Raw genomic sequence first — 22883 nt, 5'->3', positions numbered from 1 at the left:
GCAACGGGATCGCAACCCTTGGTGTTGCGCCCACACCTCGCTCAGCCAGTGAGTGGGAACCAGTCTGTATGTGGGATCCGAACCCTCGGCGGGAGCGCCACCACGCTCCCAAGCGGCGCACTGTAGCAGTGCGCCACCGGGCCGGCCCCTACCCTGATTCCTTATCCCACCTCATTCCCTATACCCAGCATGAGGCCTGCCATGGGATAGGAGCCTGCTTGTGGTCTGAATGAACAAATTTACATCCAAATCCTATTCATCCTCCAAGGCTGAAGATCCCACCTCTTCCATGGAGTCTATTTCTACCAAGTCTATTTCTATACTCATTAATCTCCTTTCCTCTACTGCCCAACTGAGCACTTAATGTACTTACCGCTTTGTATTATTCATATCATGATGTTGATATTATTTCTTCAGTAAAATCAAGTGGGCATACTCAAATCTCAAATGATATTATTTTTAAAAAATCAAGTGGGCACAAACACTAATATATCCTTGAGTTATAAAGAATGCAAAGCACTTCATTAGCCCTCATATTCAAGGTTGTGTTTCGTGACAGACGGAAAGGAAAGGAAGGGAAATAAATGATGTTTGTTGAGTACCTAATGTGTACACTGAAGGCATAGTCCTTGCCCTGGAGGAACTCCAAAAATAGTAAAGGAGACTGACATGAAAAGCTGAGAATCAACAGTAGAGTTCATAAGAAGGGAGGCCCTAGCACGGTTGTTAAGGACAGGACATATGTTTCTGTGCCACTTTCTTGCTAGCTTACTTGGTTTAAGTTACTAATCTGTCTGTTCTAACTTGCCTCACAGGTTGATTTTAAGATTAAATGTAGGACGTGATGCCTAATAGGTACCCCCTTCTCCACCTTCCAGGGAGGAACGTGACTGGAAACTTCTCAGAAGAGAAGCAGCAGAGAAGGGAAAATAGCATGGTAAAGAGAAGGTGGCAAGCAACTCAGACTGTTTTATGATTCCATTATCTTCCAACGCAGCATTCTTGTCAAAATTGTTTTGTCTGTTTCACTAAGACTGAAAACTTCTGAGGACAACTAATAGTTCCTGTGGTGTCTGGTTTTTTGGTTTTGTTTTGGTTTTTTGCCAGTGCTGAGCTGAACATACACTGTTACTATCAGTGACTACAACTGATAGCAAACCAGGAAGCCAGGCAGTGAGAACAATCTAGCATTTGTTGTAGGAAAACCTCCCAAAGCGCATGTAAAATAAGACGTTCTGTTGGTGAGGCAAGAAGTAGGACAATAAAGACAGAAAGTGGAGAAACAGTTTGATAAGAAACAGGAACCAAGACCGGTAGCCATGACAATAGTCTGTTGAACTACAAACGGAGGCACGCTTCAAAGGATCCAGCTGTGAAGTTGGATTCCCAAATGAAGGATGTAAGCAGTTCAGAGAGGTTGCTAACGGAAAGAAATAAGTAATTAAAAGTTCAGAGAATTGATGGTGAAGTTAGGGAGTCCTGTGTATCCAAAGGTTTTTTTTGTTTGTTTGTTTATTTTAACCCATAAATTCACAAGGTCATAAATTTCCTTCATGCTACTGGCAAAACTTGGGACTATGTCTACCAATTGTTTTGAGTTTTCATCCTGTTTTCACAAGGCCCAGACTCCAGGATGAGGTGTGTAAACTAAATGAGTACAATATTATGTAACTGCAAAAGTAGGACATAAAGTCCATCAACAGACTTGAATGTCAACTACAGATTCTGTCCTGTGTTAGGAGAGGCAGTACCAGGAGGGAGGGCCATATCTCCTCATTACTCCACCCCCATAACTTAGTACCTACCCAGGCTTCTGCAGGACTGCTTGCCTTTCCACACAGAACCTGGGGCACCAGCCCCCAGCCAACCTCAGTGTTGCCCCCATCACTTGGATTAAAGCCAGAAGGGGTTCTGCTGAGTACCTGATGGCTCCAGACACAAGTTGTAGCCTCTGTCTGGTCAGATGAGTGACATTTCTCCTTTCCTCCGCTCTGACACTTTGCCATCATCACCTTGACCATCATCATTCACTAGAATGGTGAGACTGAGCTGTGCACAGAAGGCCAGACTAGGCATACCTGCTCATGAGGAAGGAGACGCGACAGGGCCGGCAGTAGCGGTACTACTACTTTGAGGGCATCAAACAGACTTTTGGCTATGGCGCACGCACACTTATTTGAGGGCTCCGGGCTGCCGGATACTTCAGTCCAGACCTCTCCTGATTGGGGCTGAAGGTTGGGGCACCTCGCCCGCTCCACATATACCCTGAATTGGTGCATGTTTCTTTCTGGTTGGGATCAGAGGGCAATTTCTCTTTTATGTGTACAAACATCAGATAAACCTTATATATATATATATTTTTTTTTTAAAAAAATGCCCAGACGGGATGCTGGTTGCTGGTTGCAGTAATCTTGGTGAACTGGTCAACCCAATCCAAGGGGACCTCTCGGCCTCTTGTCCACTCACCCAATCACCTCTCCCCAGCTTGGCAAAAGAGGAAGCCACCTTTGGGAAAATTGGGAATAGTGGTGGCAATTGGACTTTAGAACAAAGTAGGCAGTGGTTCTCCCCTCCTAACAAAGGGAGTAATGACATAGTTTTAGGCTCCTGGAAACACCATGGGAGAAGGAAGGATCCAGTGGGTGGTTTCTTCTCTTCTCTCTGGGTGGGGGAAGAGGAGTCGGGAATTTTAGAAAGACAGGAAATGTGCAATACTGCTCTTTGCCCTACCCCAACCCAATTAAAATCTGGTGAAACAAAATCAACATAGGTAATGTCTTTAGGGCCTGGCACACAATAAGCACTAGGTAAAGGTTAGCTATCATTATTGTTATTATTAATAAAATGGTCTGATGAAAGCCATAGACTTGCTCCCCAGAAAAACACACAGAAGTATACAGGCACCTAATTTTGCAAGTGTTTCAGAATGTTTGCAGGTAGTTGTGGACCCCATTTAGGACCCACTGAGGTCAGAGAGGCACATTCCAGTATGCGGAACCAGCTGCATAATTTGTGAGGCCCAGGGCAAAATGAAAATGCAGGGACGCTTGCTCAAAAATTAAGAATTTCAACACAACAGGAGCAAAGCATCAAACCAAATACAGGGCCTTTTTCTTTTTTGGCAGCTGGCCGGTATGGGCATCCAAACCCTTGAGCTTGCTGTTATAGCAGCGTGCTCAAATGCAGGGCCCTTCTAAGTAAGGGGCCCTGTGCTACATGAAGCTGACCCACTAAAGCATTAGAGCTCTAAGTCAGACAGTTGCATCCTTGCTTTAAGGAAACTCAATACATAGAGACTGGAACTTACAAAATTCGAAAGCTGATCTCCTACAAGACTCTTTTTTTCCGAGCTGATTTTTAATAAATGTTTATTGAGCAGCATCTAGTTTGTGCAAGACTATAGGGATCAAACACTTGAACAAACCAGAGGTACTGTTCAGCAAAGCTTTTGCAGCCTCTTGGAAAAGACTTGAAAATTATGCAAGTGTGATGATGGAGATAAACAAAGGTTCCTTTGTGAAACTGAAGGGACCACACTTTGGGAAGGAGGTGGGAAAGCACCCCCAAGACCTTCCCCAACTCTTCCCTCTTACCCACCCACCATCTAATCAATAATTAAAGTTTATCTGTATGAGCTAATAATTATGGCCCTAGTGTGGCTACCTCTCTGACTCCATTTCATTACCATAATCGAGGACACTTACCTGTCCTGGACTCCTGCAGCAACTTTATCACTGGTTTGCCTAGAACACCTCAACCACTTCTCTTTGCCAACCTCTTACTCTTCCTTTGGGTTTACCCTTAAAGGTCATTTCCTTCAAGAACCCTTCCTCCCAGCATTAGTGTTTCTGGTGCTCTTACCTAGCAACCTGTACTTTCCTAAGATAAAGCACCTTGCCACAGCAGGGTCTACTCACCAGCAACACCAGCAGCACCAGGGAGCTTGTTAGAAAAGCAGAATCATTGTTCCCACCCTGATTTAATCAGAATCTCCTTTATAACAGTATCTCCAGGCAAACTATACATTAATGTTTGAGAAGGTCTGGTATAATATAATCCTTTATCATTACCGCTTGTTTGTTTTCCCTGCTAAACTCTAAGCTTCACGAGGTCGGGGGCTGAGTCTCTTTTGCCTACTTTTGTTTCAAGCAGTTAGCACCTGGACAAAGAACAGGAGCTGAAAATACCTGTTGATTGTTTTTGAAAAGCATTTGCGGCTTGGAAAAATAGTTACGCACAGCTTCTTAAGTCACGCTTCCTCAAATACACGCTTACTTTTACAAAACATCTGCTCTGCTTGTTCCGATTTGGGGTGGCAACCCACACTAGTACCATGCTTTGGACAGTGTAAAGAAACTGTAGGAAAAATAGATTAAATACAAAAAACAAAACAAAATCTATGCAAACCATGTCAAAATCCTGACACCAATTTACATAGAATCCTGATTGGATTCATGTGGGAGGCAGCATTAGTTGCTGAGCATCTTCAGCTACTAGAATAATCCCCTGATTTGCAGTTGGCTTGGGAGGGTAAGTAGGAGTTGGGGAAAAAAGGGCCAATACATTCCACAAGGATGAGATTCTAACTGAAGCAGTAACACCGTCTGAATGAAAGACTTACTTAGAACAGTTGGCAGTGGAAGAACAGTGGGGCTTTTTCTAACCCATGTGGGACCCCAGAACATTAACACCCCAGGCTTCCACTTTCCTATGTGGGCAGAATCAAAATCAGTGTTCCCTTTTCATTTCCTCATGCTGTCACTGTGAGCACCTATACAAAAGGAGGCTGGAGTTTTATAAACGGAATGATCTGTACTCTATTCCACACAATGGAAACAGTTAATCACAATTTATGTGTGAACTCGCTGATTTTCATTGATTCGGAATAGCTTTAGTGTTTTAATAAAGCTAGCTGACTTCATTTCCCGACCCTGAATTACTTGGAGAAAAAAAAAGATGTGTATCTTACATAATGCTTCAAGGAAGTACTAACACTATTCTGACGACAGTCCCCCCCAAAATACATTTTTTTTTCCTCATTATAAAAGTAATACATACTCTTTGTGGAAAACTTGGAAAATACACAAAACCATAAAAGAAATAATCACTTTCAACATCTTGGTCTGTTTCCTACCAGGCTTTTTTCTATGTACAGAAGTTTAAAATCCTGTTTTTTTTCTCTCAACATAACATTCTATTATCTTGGGGTTATTTTTGTTTGTTTTTGTGGTTGCTGGTGTGGGGTCTATTATCTTTTAAAGTACCTTTTATTGTTTCTTTTTACTAGACTATTACATTTTCATTGGAGAACATGCTGAAAAGGAAAAAGAAAATTAAAATCATTTATAATTACTATCCAGAGGCAAGCAACATTAGTAGCTTTGTTGTTTGTCTTTTCAATCTATTTTCTAGGTATATATTTTGAAAAAAAAAAAATACTTGATATTCCTTCATTTGGATGCAGCAGCATGACTTATTCAAGCCTCTCCTCATGCTGGGCATTAAGGTCAATTCCATTTAACTGTACTGTGACAATATCCTTTCCAATGGTATTTTATGTTGTGCTTTTTTCCTTTAAAAATTATTGATTTTTCTCTAATTAATTTCATCCACTCAACTCTTGAGAGAAAGCTGAAATAAAGGGGCAGGACGAAAAAGTAATACATAACGTTTGCTTAAGTTTCCATCTCCATTTAAAATATATTTGTTCTCCCAAACAGAAGAGAGGTTTTGCATAGAGGGATGGGGTGATGAAAACATTCTAAAATGCCTAGACATATATTTTTATTTTTTTGGCAGCTGGCCAGTACAGGGATCAAACCCTGGAATTCGGTGTTATCAGCGCCATGCTCTAACCAACTAAGCTACTCAGCCAGCCTAAATATAATTGAAATTTCATTAATAAAGGAGCAGTTGACTCTCTGAATTTTTGGAGGATGAAATCCAGGGCTGAACTTTCAATGAGCCTGAGCTGCAATTTAAAATAATTTCTCAATTCTGGATTTGCCTCAGCATGGCCAAACACCTACCATTGCTAAAAAAAATGACTAGATGAACAAAAGTGTGCTACTTCTGAAAACATCAAAGAAAGGGTATGATAAAATATTAAGCTGGGATAAAGGTATAGACATCATCACGTTTAAAAAGGCAGCAAAAAGCATGCTAAAAGAAACCAACCTATCCTCAGACTCCATCTTCAAAAGCATGCCACAAATACTTCTGCCACATATAAGAGCTGGTAGAACCTGGGAGGGCAGGAAGGGTATGGTCCAGCCACTTATCAGGCCAGGAGGCCTGGTGAAGGTGCCTTTTATTTATTTTTCTGTAACCCACTAAGTACGAATGACTAATCAAAAGGGAAACTATATGTAGAAAAAAAATAAGTTGGCTGTTCCTCTGGGTCTGATCTTAAGAGAAAAGTACCATCAGTGTGCCCTGGGATTTGATCGTTTCTTTGGAAAATACCATATTATTATAATTTACAAATCATCTTTACCACCAACATCTCATTAGATAACAACCTCGTATAGTAAAAAGGGCAGGTATTATCACCATTTTATAAATGAAAATACTGAAGCTCAGAAATTAAATGATTTGCCCAAAGTTATCGAACTAGCAAGTGATGGAATAAGACTGCAAACCTAGGACTTCTAGTCTAATTATCGTCCTAGGAGACCACGCCATGTTCACGTGGAAAGGCTATGGAGGAGAGGGACATTTTCAGTATCCTTTGAAAGAGTTGCATGGAGCTCCTTCCAATCTGGGTTCCAGCAAGCACCCAAGCAAGGGAACTGTCAAAGGAAATATAACTCACAAACATATATCTCAGATACCAGGTCATGTTGTAACAAAATAGTTCCATTATTAAAGGTGAGGTCAAGGATAACATATACCCAATCTACATATTTTGCATTTAATCTTAAGTATTTTAAGGGCTGGCCTGTTGGCTCAGTTAGAGTACGGTGCTGACAATACCAAGGCCAAGGGTTCGGATGCCCATACAGACCAGCCATCAAAAAATTATTATTTTATAAATAAGGAAATTGGGGCTCAAAGGTTAAGTGACTTCCTGGGCAAAGGGAACTTAGAGTTTTCCTTCACTAAATCAGAGTCAATTTCATCATTCCTTCATTCCAACAATAGTAATATAGCAAGGTGGTGGCACAGTCACAGGACCTGGCCTTTAGGAGCTTGCAATCAATCTTTCTGGGAGGTTTTTGACATCCAATTTGGTTAGGAAATGAGCTCCTTTCTTCTTCATAGGCAGAAGTAGTCCGCTGCTTTATACTGAGGCCATTAGGACCTCACTGGGAGGAAGTCACAGTAGGGTTTGGAGAGAACCCTATAAGTTCAGGCCTGAGCTGCTGCCTCATTAGGGACTTTTACTTCCCTAGAAGTCTTACTGAGCACAATGTTCTCTACTGGGGGACAATCAAACCCTTCCTCGCACAGTACCAGGCCCTTCTGTGCTCTCCTGTTCCCACTGCTATTAATGCAGGCAATATAGTAATTCATGTCTTCAGGAACCAACCCCCACAAAATGGCAAGCAAGCCCAAGAGCAAACCAATAAGCAATCTAATCCAGTTTACTTCCCAATGTCTAGTTTAATTCACTTAGAGCAAATGAGAAGTACAAAAATGTATCAGTACAAAATGACCAAATAAGGTGGAACTAAGGGACTTGGATCAGCCAGGGTTGTGACTTCTGCTTTCCACCATGCCATTAAATTGGAAATATGCCAAACCATTATCATCAATGAGAAGAGCCTCCAAAGTTGCCCTCCATCACTGCTGCAAGGCATGCTACAGCTAAGGTCTGCTGAGCTGAGCAGAAGTACGTAGACTCCCTATCAGCTAATGCATATGCGGAACTCAAGACAGGCAAAAGTTACACTCAAGGGAAGTGCTGCTACATTAAGGTCACCATGAGGCTCAGCTTGAAAAACGTTGCTTCAAAAACATTGTAGTCTGCTGGAAAGCAGTCTAGGGAAAGAGTTGGGAAGTTTTCAGGCCAACCCTCAAAGATAATGTGCTGCAGGGCTTGACGTGGAGAACCTGGGGACACAGATGCATTAGAGTCACACTTCCTCACGCGGTCAGAACTCAAAGACTGTGGCGTCCTTTTATGTACCCACAGTAACCACCTAGCATTGCTTTCTTAGATGACAAATATTGATTAAGGGTCATGTAGTTGTTCTGGTGGGAGACAGCTTGGTCATCTGCAATGGCAAATTCTTCCCTCTAACCAGAGACCCGGAGTTGGCTCCTGGCCAACGCAACTCAGAGAGGCAGGGTGGCCAGCAAAAAGTGAGCAAGTAATTAAACTGGGCAAGTAATTCTCCCTGTCTGGGCTCAGATTTCTTATCTATAAAAAGACAAGGTTAGCCTGTATCACCATGGCCCTTTCATGTTTTATGGATCCATGAAATTACTTGCAAGAGGGCTGGAAACATAAAGTACAGAGTTGGCTAACTCTCAGAAAAACTTTAAGTTTAAAATGAAAGCAATGAGTAAAAAGAAAGAAATGAAAGCAGACTAGTTACTTCAACTTGAAACTCTCTTTGGTCTTCAGAACAGCAGAGTAGTGAGTTCAGACAGTTGGGGAGGAATAAAAAAGTACAAACTGCAAAACAGGAAATCCATTCTTGGCTGGCTGTCAAAAAGATGCCATGAGCTGGTGAATATTAGATCCATTTTAATTTTTAATTTCTTAAAACAAATGAATCCCCCAAATTAGTGAATTATTGAGATGCCTGCTACCAAAACACAAAATTACTGTTATCTGCCCCAGGCTTTTTAATCACTCTAGGCTTCTTTAGTATGGTTTCTGAGGGTGTGATGGTTCCAGCTCAGCAGCACTCACTGCCTTGTCCCTGTGGCTGGTAGTTCTCCTTGACCTGCTCACCACCATAACCACTTTTAAAGACAGCAGCCAAACACAGCCTTATATTACAGTTCTACGTACAGGACCTTATCTCTCCAAATTGCATATCAGCTCTTCCACTTGCAGAAATCCCAATTTATATATTTTTGATCCCTCCAGTGCCCTGGCTACAGTAGGCACTCAAACGGTTACTGAATGATTACAAAATACTTACCAGTCTCTTCAGGGATCTGCATGGCAGACTGTACATCCAACCTAAGTTTAGACTATAAAATCATTTTTTAAAAAGGCATTATCTGGAGATAGAAAAGCTTATAAAAATGAGTTTTACAAACATTGAACTCAGATTTCCATAGAAAGCAGAAAAATAATTTATTCCAAAAGATGGCAGAAATAAGAAATTCATCCTGAAAACATAGTTTGATGTAATTCTGTTGGAACAGATCTTCCCTCTAAACATGTTAGTCTTGCAGCAGTTTTTAAACACTTCGCTGATTCCCATGTTGTGAGCTGGCAGAAGCCATCTTCAAATCCACAAATTCCAACAAGTGAGTAACATATTTATCAGAAGAATATCTTCTACCTCAGAAGAGTACATAAACATTCTGTGGAGTCGGCACAGTTTAGGTAAGTAGGCACATAATTCATCAAAGTGTAAAAAAGGCGAAGGAAAAAGTACCGTATTGTAGAATAAGATATTCAAATGTGGTGTGCACATTTAAGGCAGCTGATGCCCAAAATAGACAAGTCGAAGAAGGTGATCTGGGTTTGGAGGTGATTTTGCATCTAGAAGGAATTCTCTTCATGACCTGCAAAACAAAAACATTCTAGTAATTTGTCCTCATATCTCCTTCAGGAGGTCAAAAGTTAACATCAAGAAAGTTAGTCAGGCCAATACTTTAATATTCGTAGATGCTGAATAAATACTTGAGTGAAAAGTGGGTTCAATCAGCATGCAAGTCTGGGCAGATTTTGCAGGGATGTGGCAAGAGGTCCAATTACCAAGGACACTGATGACCTGAGCAGCACATAACTGTTTGACTGTGGTACAGCAAGCAGGAAGAGTGAAGCTAAGACTGATGGTGTTGGAATCTAATGAGCTCACTTTGGTTTCAAGAGTCTGTATTTTTCCTTCCCCTCTTATGGCAAAAAAACAAGGTTACCACAGGCAGGGCAAGCTCTTCTCTAGTGTCACACTCCTGAAGAGCGGCTCCTTGCTTGTTCTCCGTACTCAAGGCTGCCCTCTAGTTTGCTCCCCATTTTTGTTACCACAAGCATAGGTGACAAATGACAATTTCTTTATGTAGTAGCTTGAAGCTGCGAACACCACCCTTGCAAAACTAGCAAATATTTAAATAAGTATCTTAACACATTAAACTGCTAACAGCAGTCACATAAACTCCTTTATATAAAGCTTATGTTGTAATGTTTACATAAATAAAGCCACATATGCTACTTTGAAATTAAAAAGTTAATAAAGAGGAAATTAAAATTAAATAAATAGTTCCTTTCAAAGGCAATTTCCACAGAAGGCTTGAGTTGACTGCTAAGAAATCAGGCTGGTTATGACATACAATTTGCCTAAGTGTGAAAACTATTGAGGGTAAGGGCAGGGTGGTATGTGAGGGGGGCTTGATAAATTCAGATGAGACATGGTTTATGGCAGGCAGGTCTGACTAAAGGTCAAAGAGAGATGTCAAGAGATCTGATGGGTCCTTTAGGATTTCTAAATCTGTGGGCACAACCTGGAGAATTTATAGTGCAGTATGGTAAAACTATGGGTTTCCCAGTCTTGTGGTCCAAGAGTACCCACCAGTGGACAAAAGTTTGCTGCTAAGTCTTACTGATGCAAGCTGGGACACTGCAACCGCCTTCAGTGGTGGAAAGCACAGACTGCTGGGGACCCACTAAGGCAGGAGATGGCAAACAAAATATACTCAACTCAACAAGTAATTAGAGGACTGTTTTCACAATGTATTAGGAAATTAACATCAGGCCAATTACATGAGTGTCTGAGTGTCAATTATCGGAGCTGCTTGTTTCTTGCAGTCTGAAAGCCTTATAAAACCCTTTACTCTAACCTAATGATCATTTTCTGTTCCCCTCCTTAGGCCAGCAGAACAGCCCCTCTGTACAAACCTCAGTTCCAGGCAGATTATAAAGTTTGCCTGAGACTACTAAAGTAGTAAATACACATGTTTTGTGTGTATTTTCTACGAAGTGTGTATTTTCTATGAAGAGCATAAAAGATTAGACTTCCTCATCATTTAGGCCTTTTTAGACAAAGAAACAATAATAAAAGGGAAAAACAGACTTCTTTTGAAAAAGCACACACAAATGGGATAATTTTCACTCAAGCTCAATGACACTAGTTTAAAATGAATATGAGTGAGCGTTATGTTAAATGGCATGGTCTTGTGGTTTGATATTTGGAGTAAATTAAGGAAGCATATATTCTAATCATCTCTCTAATGTGAAATAGCTGTTTAGGGGTGGGGCTAGGGAACTCAATCAAAGCATCTATGTTCTCATTATATAAAAATAAAGGAATTATTACAGTTACTATCAGGTAAAAGTGAGAATGAAGATAACATAAAAATATTAAGGCCAGAACCGAGAAACCTGTTCAAGCAAGAGTAAGTGAATGTATTTCTTAAAGGATATATATGTTAGCTTTAATTTTTATCTTTATTTTTTTATTTCAGATAAATTTAGAAAATAATTCCTTCTGGGCCAGCCCCGTGGCTCACTCGGGAGAGTGCGGTGCTGACAACACCAAGGCCACGGGTTCGGATCCTATATAGGGATGGCCGGTCTGCTCACTGGGTGAGCGTGGTGCTGACAACACCAAGTCAAGGGTTAAGATCCCCTTACCAGTCATCTTTTAAAAAAAAAAAAAAATAATTCCTTCTTTACTATGATACATAATATGATATTGTAGGATACTAACTACAGGAGGTAGTTGAGCAAACGAAAGGTATATGTATTTAACAATGCAAGGCAGTGTACCAAATGAATGGCAAAAACTGGAGAGCTAAATACATTTAGGAATGGAAAAAATCACTTTGAAACGAAGTGGCCAGGAAAGGAAGTGCAAGGATTTGGAAGCTGTGCACTAAAAGAACACATCAGAAAGATTAAGAGAGAATAGGTGAGCTGAGGCAAGAAAGCAAAAGCAGTGTTAAAAGCATACTGTGTTTACTAATCTGCTTTCTGTTGTCATCGTTGTTTTTGCAGCTGGCCAGTACTGGGATCTGAACCTGTGACCTTGGTGTTATAAGGCTGTGTTCTAACCAACTGAGCTAATCGGCCAGCCCTCTACTCTGCTTTCTAAATTAATGAATATAACAGGGTAGTGAGAGGCATGAAAAGCTAAGTTAAGCTAATGAGGTCAAGAACATGAAAATAGTGGGGCTGGAACCATTAGGTCACGGAGGAAAGTAGTGAGAAGAAAAGCTGCAAAGGTGGTTTGAAGGCAGACTGGGAAAACCCTGACAGCCAAGTTAGAGAGCTGGACGTAATGTGCAGATTAGCTGCTCTTATCTTTTGTGGCTCATGGGACCTTTGGAGACCCTGACAAAAGCTGTGTGACTACATTTTATATCTCATTTCAAGGGGCATGTACCCTAAAATCAGGAACCTCAGGTTAAAAAAAACCCAACCTGCTATATAGCTTATGAAGAACTACTGAAAAGCTTCTGGGGCAAGCAGTAATGTGTTTCAGGAAGTGCTACATCAGGAAGATAAATGGAGTGGTGTTCCATAGCTATATGACTGCAGAGACAGGGAGACCAGATGAGCCACTGTCATAATTCAGAGCTGCAGTGATCTAGGTCCAAAATTAGCATCTTCAAGGAGGGACAGAAGGGAAGGGCAGACACAAGAGACAGAAACAAGAGCAACTGGATTTGAGGAAGAGAAGAAAGGAGGACAGGTTCTGACCCTAAGCAACAGGGAAAGAACTATGATATCAGGACCTGAAATGGAAACATGGCTCAGTCTGAATGGCAGCAGAATATCCAGCCAGAGGGGCCACAGTAAAAGATATATTTTTTAACTACAGGAGACCCTGCATGTTTAACTTTTCCCAAGTTAGTTTAATTTCAACCAACAGATCACAAATCCCTTCAGAGCCCACCATCTTCATTGAACCCTACTTAGTGCTTACTGTACACCTCATGAGCACTCAAATATTTTTGGAATGCATAGAAAAACAGCTCCCATAGGGCAGAGGCCTAATTATCAATATCCACTATCCCTCTCCCGTCTCAGACTTTATGATAAAATAGAATTTCTGCCCTTTAGAATTGTGATAAACCATAAAAGCTCATCTACCATGTAACAATGACATGATAAACAACCTAACTTCTAGGACACTGGGTCTGAAGTCAAATCTACTCCAAGGAGATTCTATACTAGCATCACATGCCCCAGGGCTGTAGGAAAGTGAACATCAACAAAAACAGCAACTCTGATGTAATACTTCCTTGTACACCTTACAAAGTCACACTTAGGAATCTAAGGGAAGCAGACAAGGCTTGCAGGGAGAGAGATGGAGTAAGCACTGTTCTTAGAGTACTGGGTAAGATTTCCAGCCAATAAATATGAAGTGCTATAACTCATCCTTTCATCAATAACTGTAGTTCAGTTCTTCAACACAGGAAAGAAAATCATAACAATTCAAGTGATTAAGATAAAAAATCAGTTAAGTGTTTAACAGTGTGTTGTTTAGATCAATTCAATTGCACCTGTATAAAATTATTCTAAAGCTTTCATGACTGGTCTTCATTTTTCTCTGCTGAATACCATGTCTGACTTACACTTACTTTCCAAATCTGGCCTCCTAAAGAAATCATGTACAAAATCAAACATTTTAACTTATCAGGTAAGGACAGGCCCAAATCTGGTTGCTACACTCCTTTATCATCTCAATGTTAAAAATGCGTAAAAGTTCAAAATTCAAAAGGTAAATAGAGCTCAATCTTTTGATTTTTACCACCAGGAAAAATGAGGTCTTGTCTTAAATTCTGTCTGCTCTGATGCGAGGCAGAGTTTAGATCTCTTGAGTACAAAGACTTAGAGTGATGGCACTACTATAATTCTATTACATGCAGAATAGATATGACATGATGTTCATAATTAGGGATCGCCCTCCTACTTCCTGTCATTTTACTTTTAAAGGAATGATCTTTAATATAAAGGTTTCAAGCAGAAGTTTATGCTGTGGACTACAGTGCAAATGTTAGGACTCTTTCAGTCAGTAAGGTTAACAGAGACATGAGACTGAAAAGAATGGCCAGATGAAACCCTAATCAAATGTGGAAGTAATGCTAGAACTAGAAAATCACCATTTTGCATTCGTGCAAATGTTAGGACTCTTTCAGTCAGTAAGGTTAACAGAGACATGAGACTGAAAAGAATGGGCAGATGAAACCCTAATCAAATGTGGAAGTAATGCTAGAACTAGAAAATCACCATTTTGCATTTTCTACTGAAATGACTAATTGAGGCTATGCTCATCGATGAATAAAATTACTGGATGACAGGTTGACAGAGAGCTTTACAATTGGAGGGACCAGGCTGTCATTACCTGAAACCAGATCATCTCAGCAACACTAAAAATTGTGTGTCTCCTGATGTGAGGCAATATACAATACACAATACCACCTAAGAACGAGACTTGCCACAAAAGTTGAAACTGGATCTAGTCAAGCATTTAGTGCTTAACTTCCATTTAACAAAATAATGGAGATAGAGGAACAAATGAAACAACAGGTTTCCTGATTCCCAGCTAGTGAATAAATCTTTCCACTATACCACTACTTACCTCCCCGATCTTCAGAACCAAATAAAAGTTGCAATTTTAAGACCAAATTTTCAAAAGGCACCTCTCTCCATCCAAAGCATTCAGAAACGCTCTTAATTGTAAATCTGCCAGCCACTTCTTAAAGTTGCTGGATCTTGCAGTGTCAAGTATATATTTTTTGTTAGTTTTGGTGGCTGGCCTTTACAGGGATTCAACTCTGAACCTTGGTGTAATCAGCACCATGCTCTAACCAACTGAGCTAACTGGTCAACTCACAATGCGAAGTAATAAACAGTCACTTTTCTGATCTGTCAGAAAGACTGCATGCAAGTTTAATTTTGAAAATCAAACTGTATTTTAAAAGGCAGGGTAATAGTAGAATTTAAAAGAATCTTATGGTAGGTCCATAAGATTTAGGTAAGGCTAATGGCTTATATTCCAAATTTATTTATGCTGGTCAGATCAGCAGCCTGCCTTGTCATGTGTTAAAATGGTGGTGAAATTCTGAGAAGGGGCCGGCCCGGTGGCACACTGGATAGAGCGCCGCTTGGGAAGCGCGGCGGCGCTCCCGCCCGAGGGTTCGGATCCCACATACAGACCGGTTCCCGCTCACTGGCTGAGCGAGGCACGGGAGCAGCACCGAGGGTTGCGATCCCGTTGCCGGTCCCGGTCCGGTACGGGGGCGACACTGAGGGTTGCGATCCGTTGCCGGACACGGAAAAAGACAAAAAAAAAGAAATTCTGAGAAAAAGTCAAATCCAACTTAGCTGACTGACTGGCAACACTGATGTGAAAGGTCAAGAGCATAGTCACCTCAATGACTGAGCACTGCAGAACATGTCGTCTTCTTCAAGGCCAATGATGCTTCAGATACCAGATGGTTTCATTTTTCAACTGTGGTCCAAAAAGAGGGTTGAGTTGGGCCAGGATTGCAATCAGCCAACTAAAAGAACAATGGGGAGAGGAAAAGAATGACAAAAAAATGGTGAAATCATGTTTAAACATGACTGTTTTCAATTAGGATGGAAAAAAACACTTTAGTAAAACTTAAATCTGTTCTGTTTGGACCAAACCTTCAATACACAATGTGCTGATGGGTGTACATCTGACAACGAAACATTTCCTAGGGCATATCCTGCCTTCGATTTGAGATGTATCTACAAAGCAGTGAGGTTTCATCACAATACATCCTTGTCTTTTCTCTCATTACCTAATTACCTTTCCAAGTACCCAAGATCTCCTCAATTCATGATATCTGTATCTTAAAGAATTTCTACCTAATCTCAATTTATCATCATCTCAACTTCCAGGCCCAGGAAAAGTGGTCTTATTTTATCAATTCTCCAATGTTAAGACCCACAACCTATATGACACACCCATTTTTACTGGTTTGACTTCAACCCATCGTGTTCCAATTAGACCATAACACTTGAGCTCCCCTTCTCTAATCACCATCACCACTAAAACATGTAACACATCTTGTGGGCCCCAGTGGAGCCGAACCAAACTGGCATTTAATTTGTCCTGTTTACTTCAGAATCTAAATAACAAGTTATTCCTCTGTATTACAGACTAATTATGGAGGAAGTACAATGGATTAGAAGTGAAAAACAGCACAAAGTCAAAGTTATCTTTAAAATTTTCTTATATTGCTCACAAAGTTCTGAATAAATGGTATCATACCTGCTATTCATATGCCCGATGAAGTCTGAGAATCACTGAGTTAAGACCAAAGCAAAGAACAAACAGAAAGGCAGTATGCAAAGGTCTGGCCATTCAATCCACTGCATGTTTTACTTATTAAACAAATATTTGCTAAGCACCTACTAGGATCTAGGCCCCAGGAATACAACAGAGAAGATGAAATGTAACTATCCTCAAAGAGCTTACATAATATAACGTCAGGTAATAAGTGCTATGAAGGAAATGAAGCAGGGAGAAGGAATAGAGAATAATGGGGGTGGGGAGAGAACTACTTTGAAAGGGTGGTCCGGGAGGTAACACTTGAGCAGAGACCAGAATGAAGCAGAATGCATACTGCCTTTAGTTTCCATTCAAAATACATGCCCTGACTGGAACTAATCCCATTTGGGGGTAAACAAGCCCAACCTCCATCTACTGCTATGGGAGAATGAATTACAGCAACATAATCTGATATGGGATCCTCTCTGCATGGGATCTAGGGAATCACTTTATACACTGCAACAGTGGTCTCCTTCTAAACTTTTAGGACTTCAAATTCCCCTCTAAAAGGGGACTTATACCCAACCAAGCTGTTATCTATCTTTTTTTCTATTTGCTGTCTTTTTTTTTTAATGTCAGATGGGTAATATGCCAACATCGTAACAAGGTTTAGAGGGAGGGACATATTACACAGCAGTGTGAAAACCCTGTCATCACACTTACAAACCAAAAAAGATCCCATTTGCTATCATTTTTAGAACTCTCTCAATCAAAGAATCAAAAAGCTGATTCCGATCACCAGTGAAGAGATTGTTAGAGAATTAGCCAGCATCACATCAGAACCTTATGCCTACAGAAGCAATGCACCTGCCCTCTCCACCCCACAAAAGGTGGTTTTGTGACAGGAAACATGATACCTGAGGAAATCAGACCAAAAGCGAAACCTCAAGCTGACTCACTTTATAAACAAAAAGTTAATTCAGATGAAATTCTCTGATCCGTCCTTAGAATTAGGGTGTTAAACACAAACACAATACCAAGACTTGTAGTTGAGGTTTAACATCCATCTGACAGTATAAAAAATGAAAGAGGAGGACAGCACAGGCAGACACAGTGAAAAGCTATGTTACTGTAGTCAACACTAATGGTACAGAGCTAGGAGTCATGGAAAATTCCACACAAACCCATGATTTCCCCAATCCCAGCAGGCAATACAAGCTGCCTGCAAAAACAAGTTGCCCGTACTTTCGAAAGAGACTGATAACCACCAAGGCTTAGAAATACCAAATAAAAAATACGCCAGAAACTAAATTAGTCCTGTCTCCTTTCATCACCGAGAATGTAAAGTACAGAATAAAAACACCATCTCCCAGCACTTCATAAGATGTTGTAAGTGGTTCTCAACCCTGGCTGACGATTATAATCACAAAGGGAGCTTTTCAAAAAATACTGGTGCTATACTTCACATTTTGTTCTTTAATTAATTTAAAGTTAATTTAATTTAATTCATTTAATTCTTGTACTACACAGTTAAGGAAACTGAGGCAGAGAGAAGTTAAATGATTTACCTATGGTCACACTAATTAGGCAGTAGTAGGTCCTAGACCAGAAACCAGGTCAGATTAATGTTCCCACTACAAAAAGTAACCTTCTGAAATATTTTAACTGAGAACATTTCAGAAAGTATTAATTTAGCTAAATCTAAACTGGAAATTAAGGAAACAAGAATCTATCCACTGAATATTAAGTTCATCACAAGCCTTTAGTACCTGCAGAATAAATATCCAGAAGCAAGAATGAAGACCACTTTGCTTGCTCAGGTCAGCATTTAGAAATTTTTTTGAATTAAATTTAACACACTGTTTTTAATGTGTCGAATCAAGCAAAAAAAAAAAAAAATCTCACTTTTAAAAAGACCCCAACAAACCCCAGTTTAAGAAAATTCCTTAGTCAGCATTTAGAAATTTTTTTGAATTAAATTTAACACACTGTTTTTAATGTGTCGAATCAAGCAAAAAAAAAAAAATCTCACTTTTAAAAAGACCCCAACAAACCCCAGTTTAAGAAAATTCCTTGGTAAATAATCCAGGACAGTTCATTTGAAATTTCACAGAGGAGTTTCGCCCTCTAACCAGCTGAGCTCAGTCCTGCCCTTCTGACCACCTCCTGACTTAGAATTTCCCTTTTAAGCTGATAAACAGACAGAGAACTGGAAGGAGAAAAAAAATCCACTCTGAATTGATGGAAGTGGGTGGAGGAAGAGATCATATTCCAATGAATCCATTACTTCATGTGTACAAGAAAAGGAACTAAATGTACCTTTCATATTTGCCCAAACTGTTCCACATGTCTTCATAACCTGTAGGTCAGCCTAATAACCAACCATTTGAGATTATTCAAACTACCGAGGCAGCAATGGTGCAGTAGCGTCTTTCAGAGAACTGCAGAGCTGGAATGGACCAGAGGTCAAGTCCACGTTCCGCATTTTAAAGTTGAGGAAACTAAGTCCTCATGAGCTTAATACCCCGCAGTGAATATATGATGGAGCTGGAAGGGGAAGCCAGAACTCCTGAGTTCCATTATACAAGGCTGCTTCCATAGGGTATTAAATCAGGCAGACTAGATTTAGTCCTCATTTATTCCACAATCATTTACCAGTGTCATGTTCCATGTCAGTTTCTGAGGATGCAAAGGGGAGTCAGTTGAGGGGCCAACCCCAAAGGACTCCTGAGCACTGAAAGGCAAACCAAAGACAGAAGCAGAGTATGCTTTGATAGAGATATGCATGGGTGCTTTCATGAGTGCAAACACTCCCTGGCCATTTATCATGAGCTCAGCTCTTGGTTATTAGAATTCTCAAAGCATAATATATGCCCTCATCACAGAAAAGGCTATACTAGTGCTCTCAAATCCTGCTTTGTTCCTTTGTTCCACATTCACATATGAGAACAGGGAACAAAGGCATGGGTTACTTCCCGGTGATGGCACAGATCAAGCAGTCTTGGCTTTCCTGTTGGAATGGGAAAGTCTGGCTAGGACCTCTCTTCTGATATGTTGTCCCTCCAGCCAGGGCCATGACAGGAGTGACCTCTGTCAGTGGGCTCCTTATGAGACAATCAACACATACGTAAGCAACTTGCCCTAGTTCCACTAAAACAAGCTCTATCAGATCCTCTCATCCCAATCCAATGACACCAAAGGCAGCAACATTATTAGACGCTATTAGGAAATATGGGATTTGGAATTAGACAGGGTTGGACTTTAGTTTCAGCTATATCAAACACTAGTGGAGTGACTCCTTATAAACCCCAAGCCTCAGTTTCCCCTTTTGTAAAATGGAGATAATAGTCCCTACCTCAAGGTGTTAAGAATTAAAGAGATAACGTAAAGTGCTCCATGCAGTGGCTGACAAATAGATGCCCAATAAACATGAGTTATTCCTACTCTTTCTCTGTGAGACAGCTAAAAATGTATTCAAGCCCTGGGATGAACTACAACCTATTTACTTTATAAAGGAGTTTCTCATGCAGCAATGAGTCATTCTGGTCTTCACCTCCTCTCTCATCCCCATCCATTCCATGGTAGATAGATTTCTAAGATATTCCCCCAAGGTTCCCACCCCTTAGAGTACATACCCCATATAAACCCCAGGATGGTGAATTTGACAGGACAGTCACTCGCATGATTGGATTATGTTATATGATACAGGTGGCTTTAAGAAAGGGAGACTACTGAGTGGACCTAACCTAATCAGGTGAGCGCTTAAAAGGGATGGGACTCTCCCTGATAAAAGACATTTGGCATGTGTGTATCAGTTATAAATTTACCACCTCTCAGCTCTGAACATACTCTTCAATATGTGCTCTGTGATAAACAAACGAATTCCTTCACTCCTGTAAAGTGAGCACGATGTTAAGCTTTCTCAGTAGAGGGAGCTGGAAGGACATTGCAGGTGTGGGCTGGAGATCACAGAGTGGGTATGAGAACACTGGGTGAAGTATGCCCAGGCTTGGGCCAGAACATGATAGCTCTTTGACTTTGTAGCCTCGTCCCGGCAATAACTTTTCTGCAGCCCTCTTGACATGGAACCAAGGGCCCCTGCATGGTCTACATGCTTTGAAGGACCCCTGCTCAAACTAGCACAGAGACTCCCACTACACATCCGTGCTACTGATAACTTGCTCTCCTGCTGGCCCTCCAGAGGGTGACCTATTGCTTTCCCAGCAGCTCAAGACCAACTCCAGCCTGGCCAAACCAACAAATGTCTCTGCTGTCTGGTGTGCTGAACCATACTCCACTACACATCCGTGCTACTGATAACTTGCTCTCCTGCTGGCCCTCCAGAGGGTGACCTATTGCTTTCCCAGCAGCTCCAGACCAACTCCAGCCTGGCCAAACCAACAAATGTCTCTGCTGTCTGGTGTGCTGAACCATACCCTCTCCAATAAGGTCTGAATCCCGTCCAAGTTTGTTCTTCCTTGGGCACTCGACCTCAGTCCAATGGTACCATACAGAGTTTCTTATACCTTATAGTTACTCTTTTTCCATAGTTAATAATAATAATTCTTTATGTAAGCTTCCCCTATTTAACCTACTGTGTGGTTTCTATCTCCCAGATATTGGAGATATCTGGGATCCAGACTGCTACAGAGTGAGAAGGACTTGGTACAAAGGAGATTCTTCTATTGCTGGCTTTGAAAATGGAGGGGGCACAAGGCCAGGAATACATGTGGCCTCTAGAAGCTGAGAGTGGCTCCAACAAACAGCCAGCAAGGAAACGGAACCTCAGTCCTACAACCACAAGGAACTGAACTCTGGCACAAGCATGGGAACTTGGTAAAGGATCCCAAGCTCCAGATGAGAAGGCACAAACATGTTTTCCCTTAATTTTATGTCAACTCTATCTCTACTAGGGCCTTTTCACTACCACAGAAACATGAAATATTTTTACCAGTCTAAACTTGAAATATCTTTCTTTTCTTCTCTCCACACTTCAAGACTCACTTCCCATACCAGGCCTTCCAGCTCAAAGTCTGTAAACAATTGTCTTATTTGACAAAGTATAAAGGAAAAGATTATAAATTCAGACTAAGAGAAAAAACTTTTCCAAATAGCAGGTAATAATATGCTGGGCCAGATACCTAGATTTCCCTTTCCCTATAAACAAACATCATAAATGTATCCATGAGAGAAATTTAAGCAATTCTCAGACCAAGAAACTAAGTGAAAACAAGTACCCTGAGAGGAACGAGAAGTGACTGCAGGCTGTTTTCCGCACCTGAACAGTACCTTCAGCCCTCTGTATCTGCAAGTTCTGCATATGCAGATCCAACCAACCACAGGTCAAAAATATTCATAAAAAATTATAATACGACAGTTAAAAAAATACAAATTTAATAAACAACATAGTGTAACAACTACTCACATAGCATTTACATTATATTAGGTATTATAAGTGATCTAGAGATGAGTTAAAGTATACAGGAGGAAGTAAGGGATTAATGCTGTTATCATGGGAGTGGGCTCCTGATAAAAAGGATGAATTCAGCCCAATTTTCTCTCTATTTCACATGCTTGCTTGCCCTTCTGCCATGGGACACACAGCAAGAAGGCCCTCAGCAGATGCCAGTGTCATGCTCTTGGAGTTCTCAGCCTCCAGAATAGTGAGCCAAATACATTTCTTTTCTTTATAAATTACCCAGTCTATGGTATTCTGTTATAGCAGCAGAAAGCAGATTATGACAGAGTCTAATGAAAGCTTCATACCCCCTCAAAAAAACTGGGACCCTAAAGAGTTATATCTTGAATTACAGATAAATTAGACAGAATTCAAGAGGAATGCTAGAAAAATCAACTCTCAAGCCTAAATTCCAAGAAGGAAGGAGAAGGCCACTAAGAACTGGCCTTTACAAAGCTTTGCAACTCTAATTCACACTACCAGGATGGTCTAAAAAACCACATATCAAGAAATTTATTAATCCTGAACTGGTGATGGCCTTCTCCTGGCAGAAGCAATGTAAATCCTTTTTGGAGGAGCCCACCTTCATACCAGGCCTAAAAGAAGTCACACATATAAATTACTGGAAAAATGAACAGATCATAGTCAAATATAACAAAACACATATGGAAACAAAACACCGAGTGAGAACTAGCAAAGACAACAGAGAGCAGACACAGACCTGCAAGGACTTCAGATAATGGAATTATCAGAAATGGACTATAAATGAACTATGTCTATGTTATAAGCTTAAAACATGTGCAGTCAGCTAGCTAGTTAGCTGAGTTGGTTACAGCACAACATTATAACACCAAGGTCAAGGGTTTGGATCCCAGTACTGGCCAGCTGCCAAAAAAAAATTCTATTGGGCTGTCTGGTTAGCTCAGCTGGTAAGAGCTCAGCCTTGTAATACCAAGGTCAAGGGTTTGGTTCCCTGTACCGGCCAGCTGCAATAAATAAACAAATAAATAAAATATATGCAGGGAACAGGAAGGAAGGGGTGCGGCGGGGCG

General features: G+C 40.7%; 1 protein-coding gene across 1 annotated transcript in view; it reads right to left on the bottom strand.

Annotated features, from left to right (window-relative positions):
* Window positions 1-9226: 9226 nt before the first annotated feature.
* Window positions 9227-22883, bottom strand: part of ATP6V0E1 (ATPase, H+ transporting, lysosomal 9kDa, V0 subunit e1) — a 32775-nt gene continuing 19118 nt past the window's right edge. Inside the window, exons 3-4 of the mRNA XM_008593041.1 lie at window positions 15504-15633; window positions 9227-9693 (exon numbers count right to left, since the gene is read on the bottom strand). Of these exons, the coding sequence (XP_008591263.1) occupies window positions 15540-15633 (94 nt within the window). The 3' untranslated portion in view covers window positions 9227-9693; window positions 15504-15539. The remainder of the gene's footprint in view (window positions 9694-15503; window positions 15634-22883) is intronic.

Source organism: Galeopterus variegatus, unplaced genomic scaffold (assembly GCF_000696425.1).
Source record: "Galeopterus variegatus unplaced genomic scaffold, G_variegatus-3.0.2 Scaffold8648, whole genome shotgun sequence".
NCBI classification, from domain to species: domain Eukaryota; kingdom Metazoa; phylum Chordata; class Mammalia; order Dermoptera; family Cynocephalidae; genus Galeopterus; species Galeopterus variegatus.
This window is presented reverse-complemented; position numbering and strand designations above follow the sequence as displayed.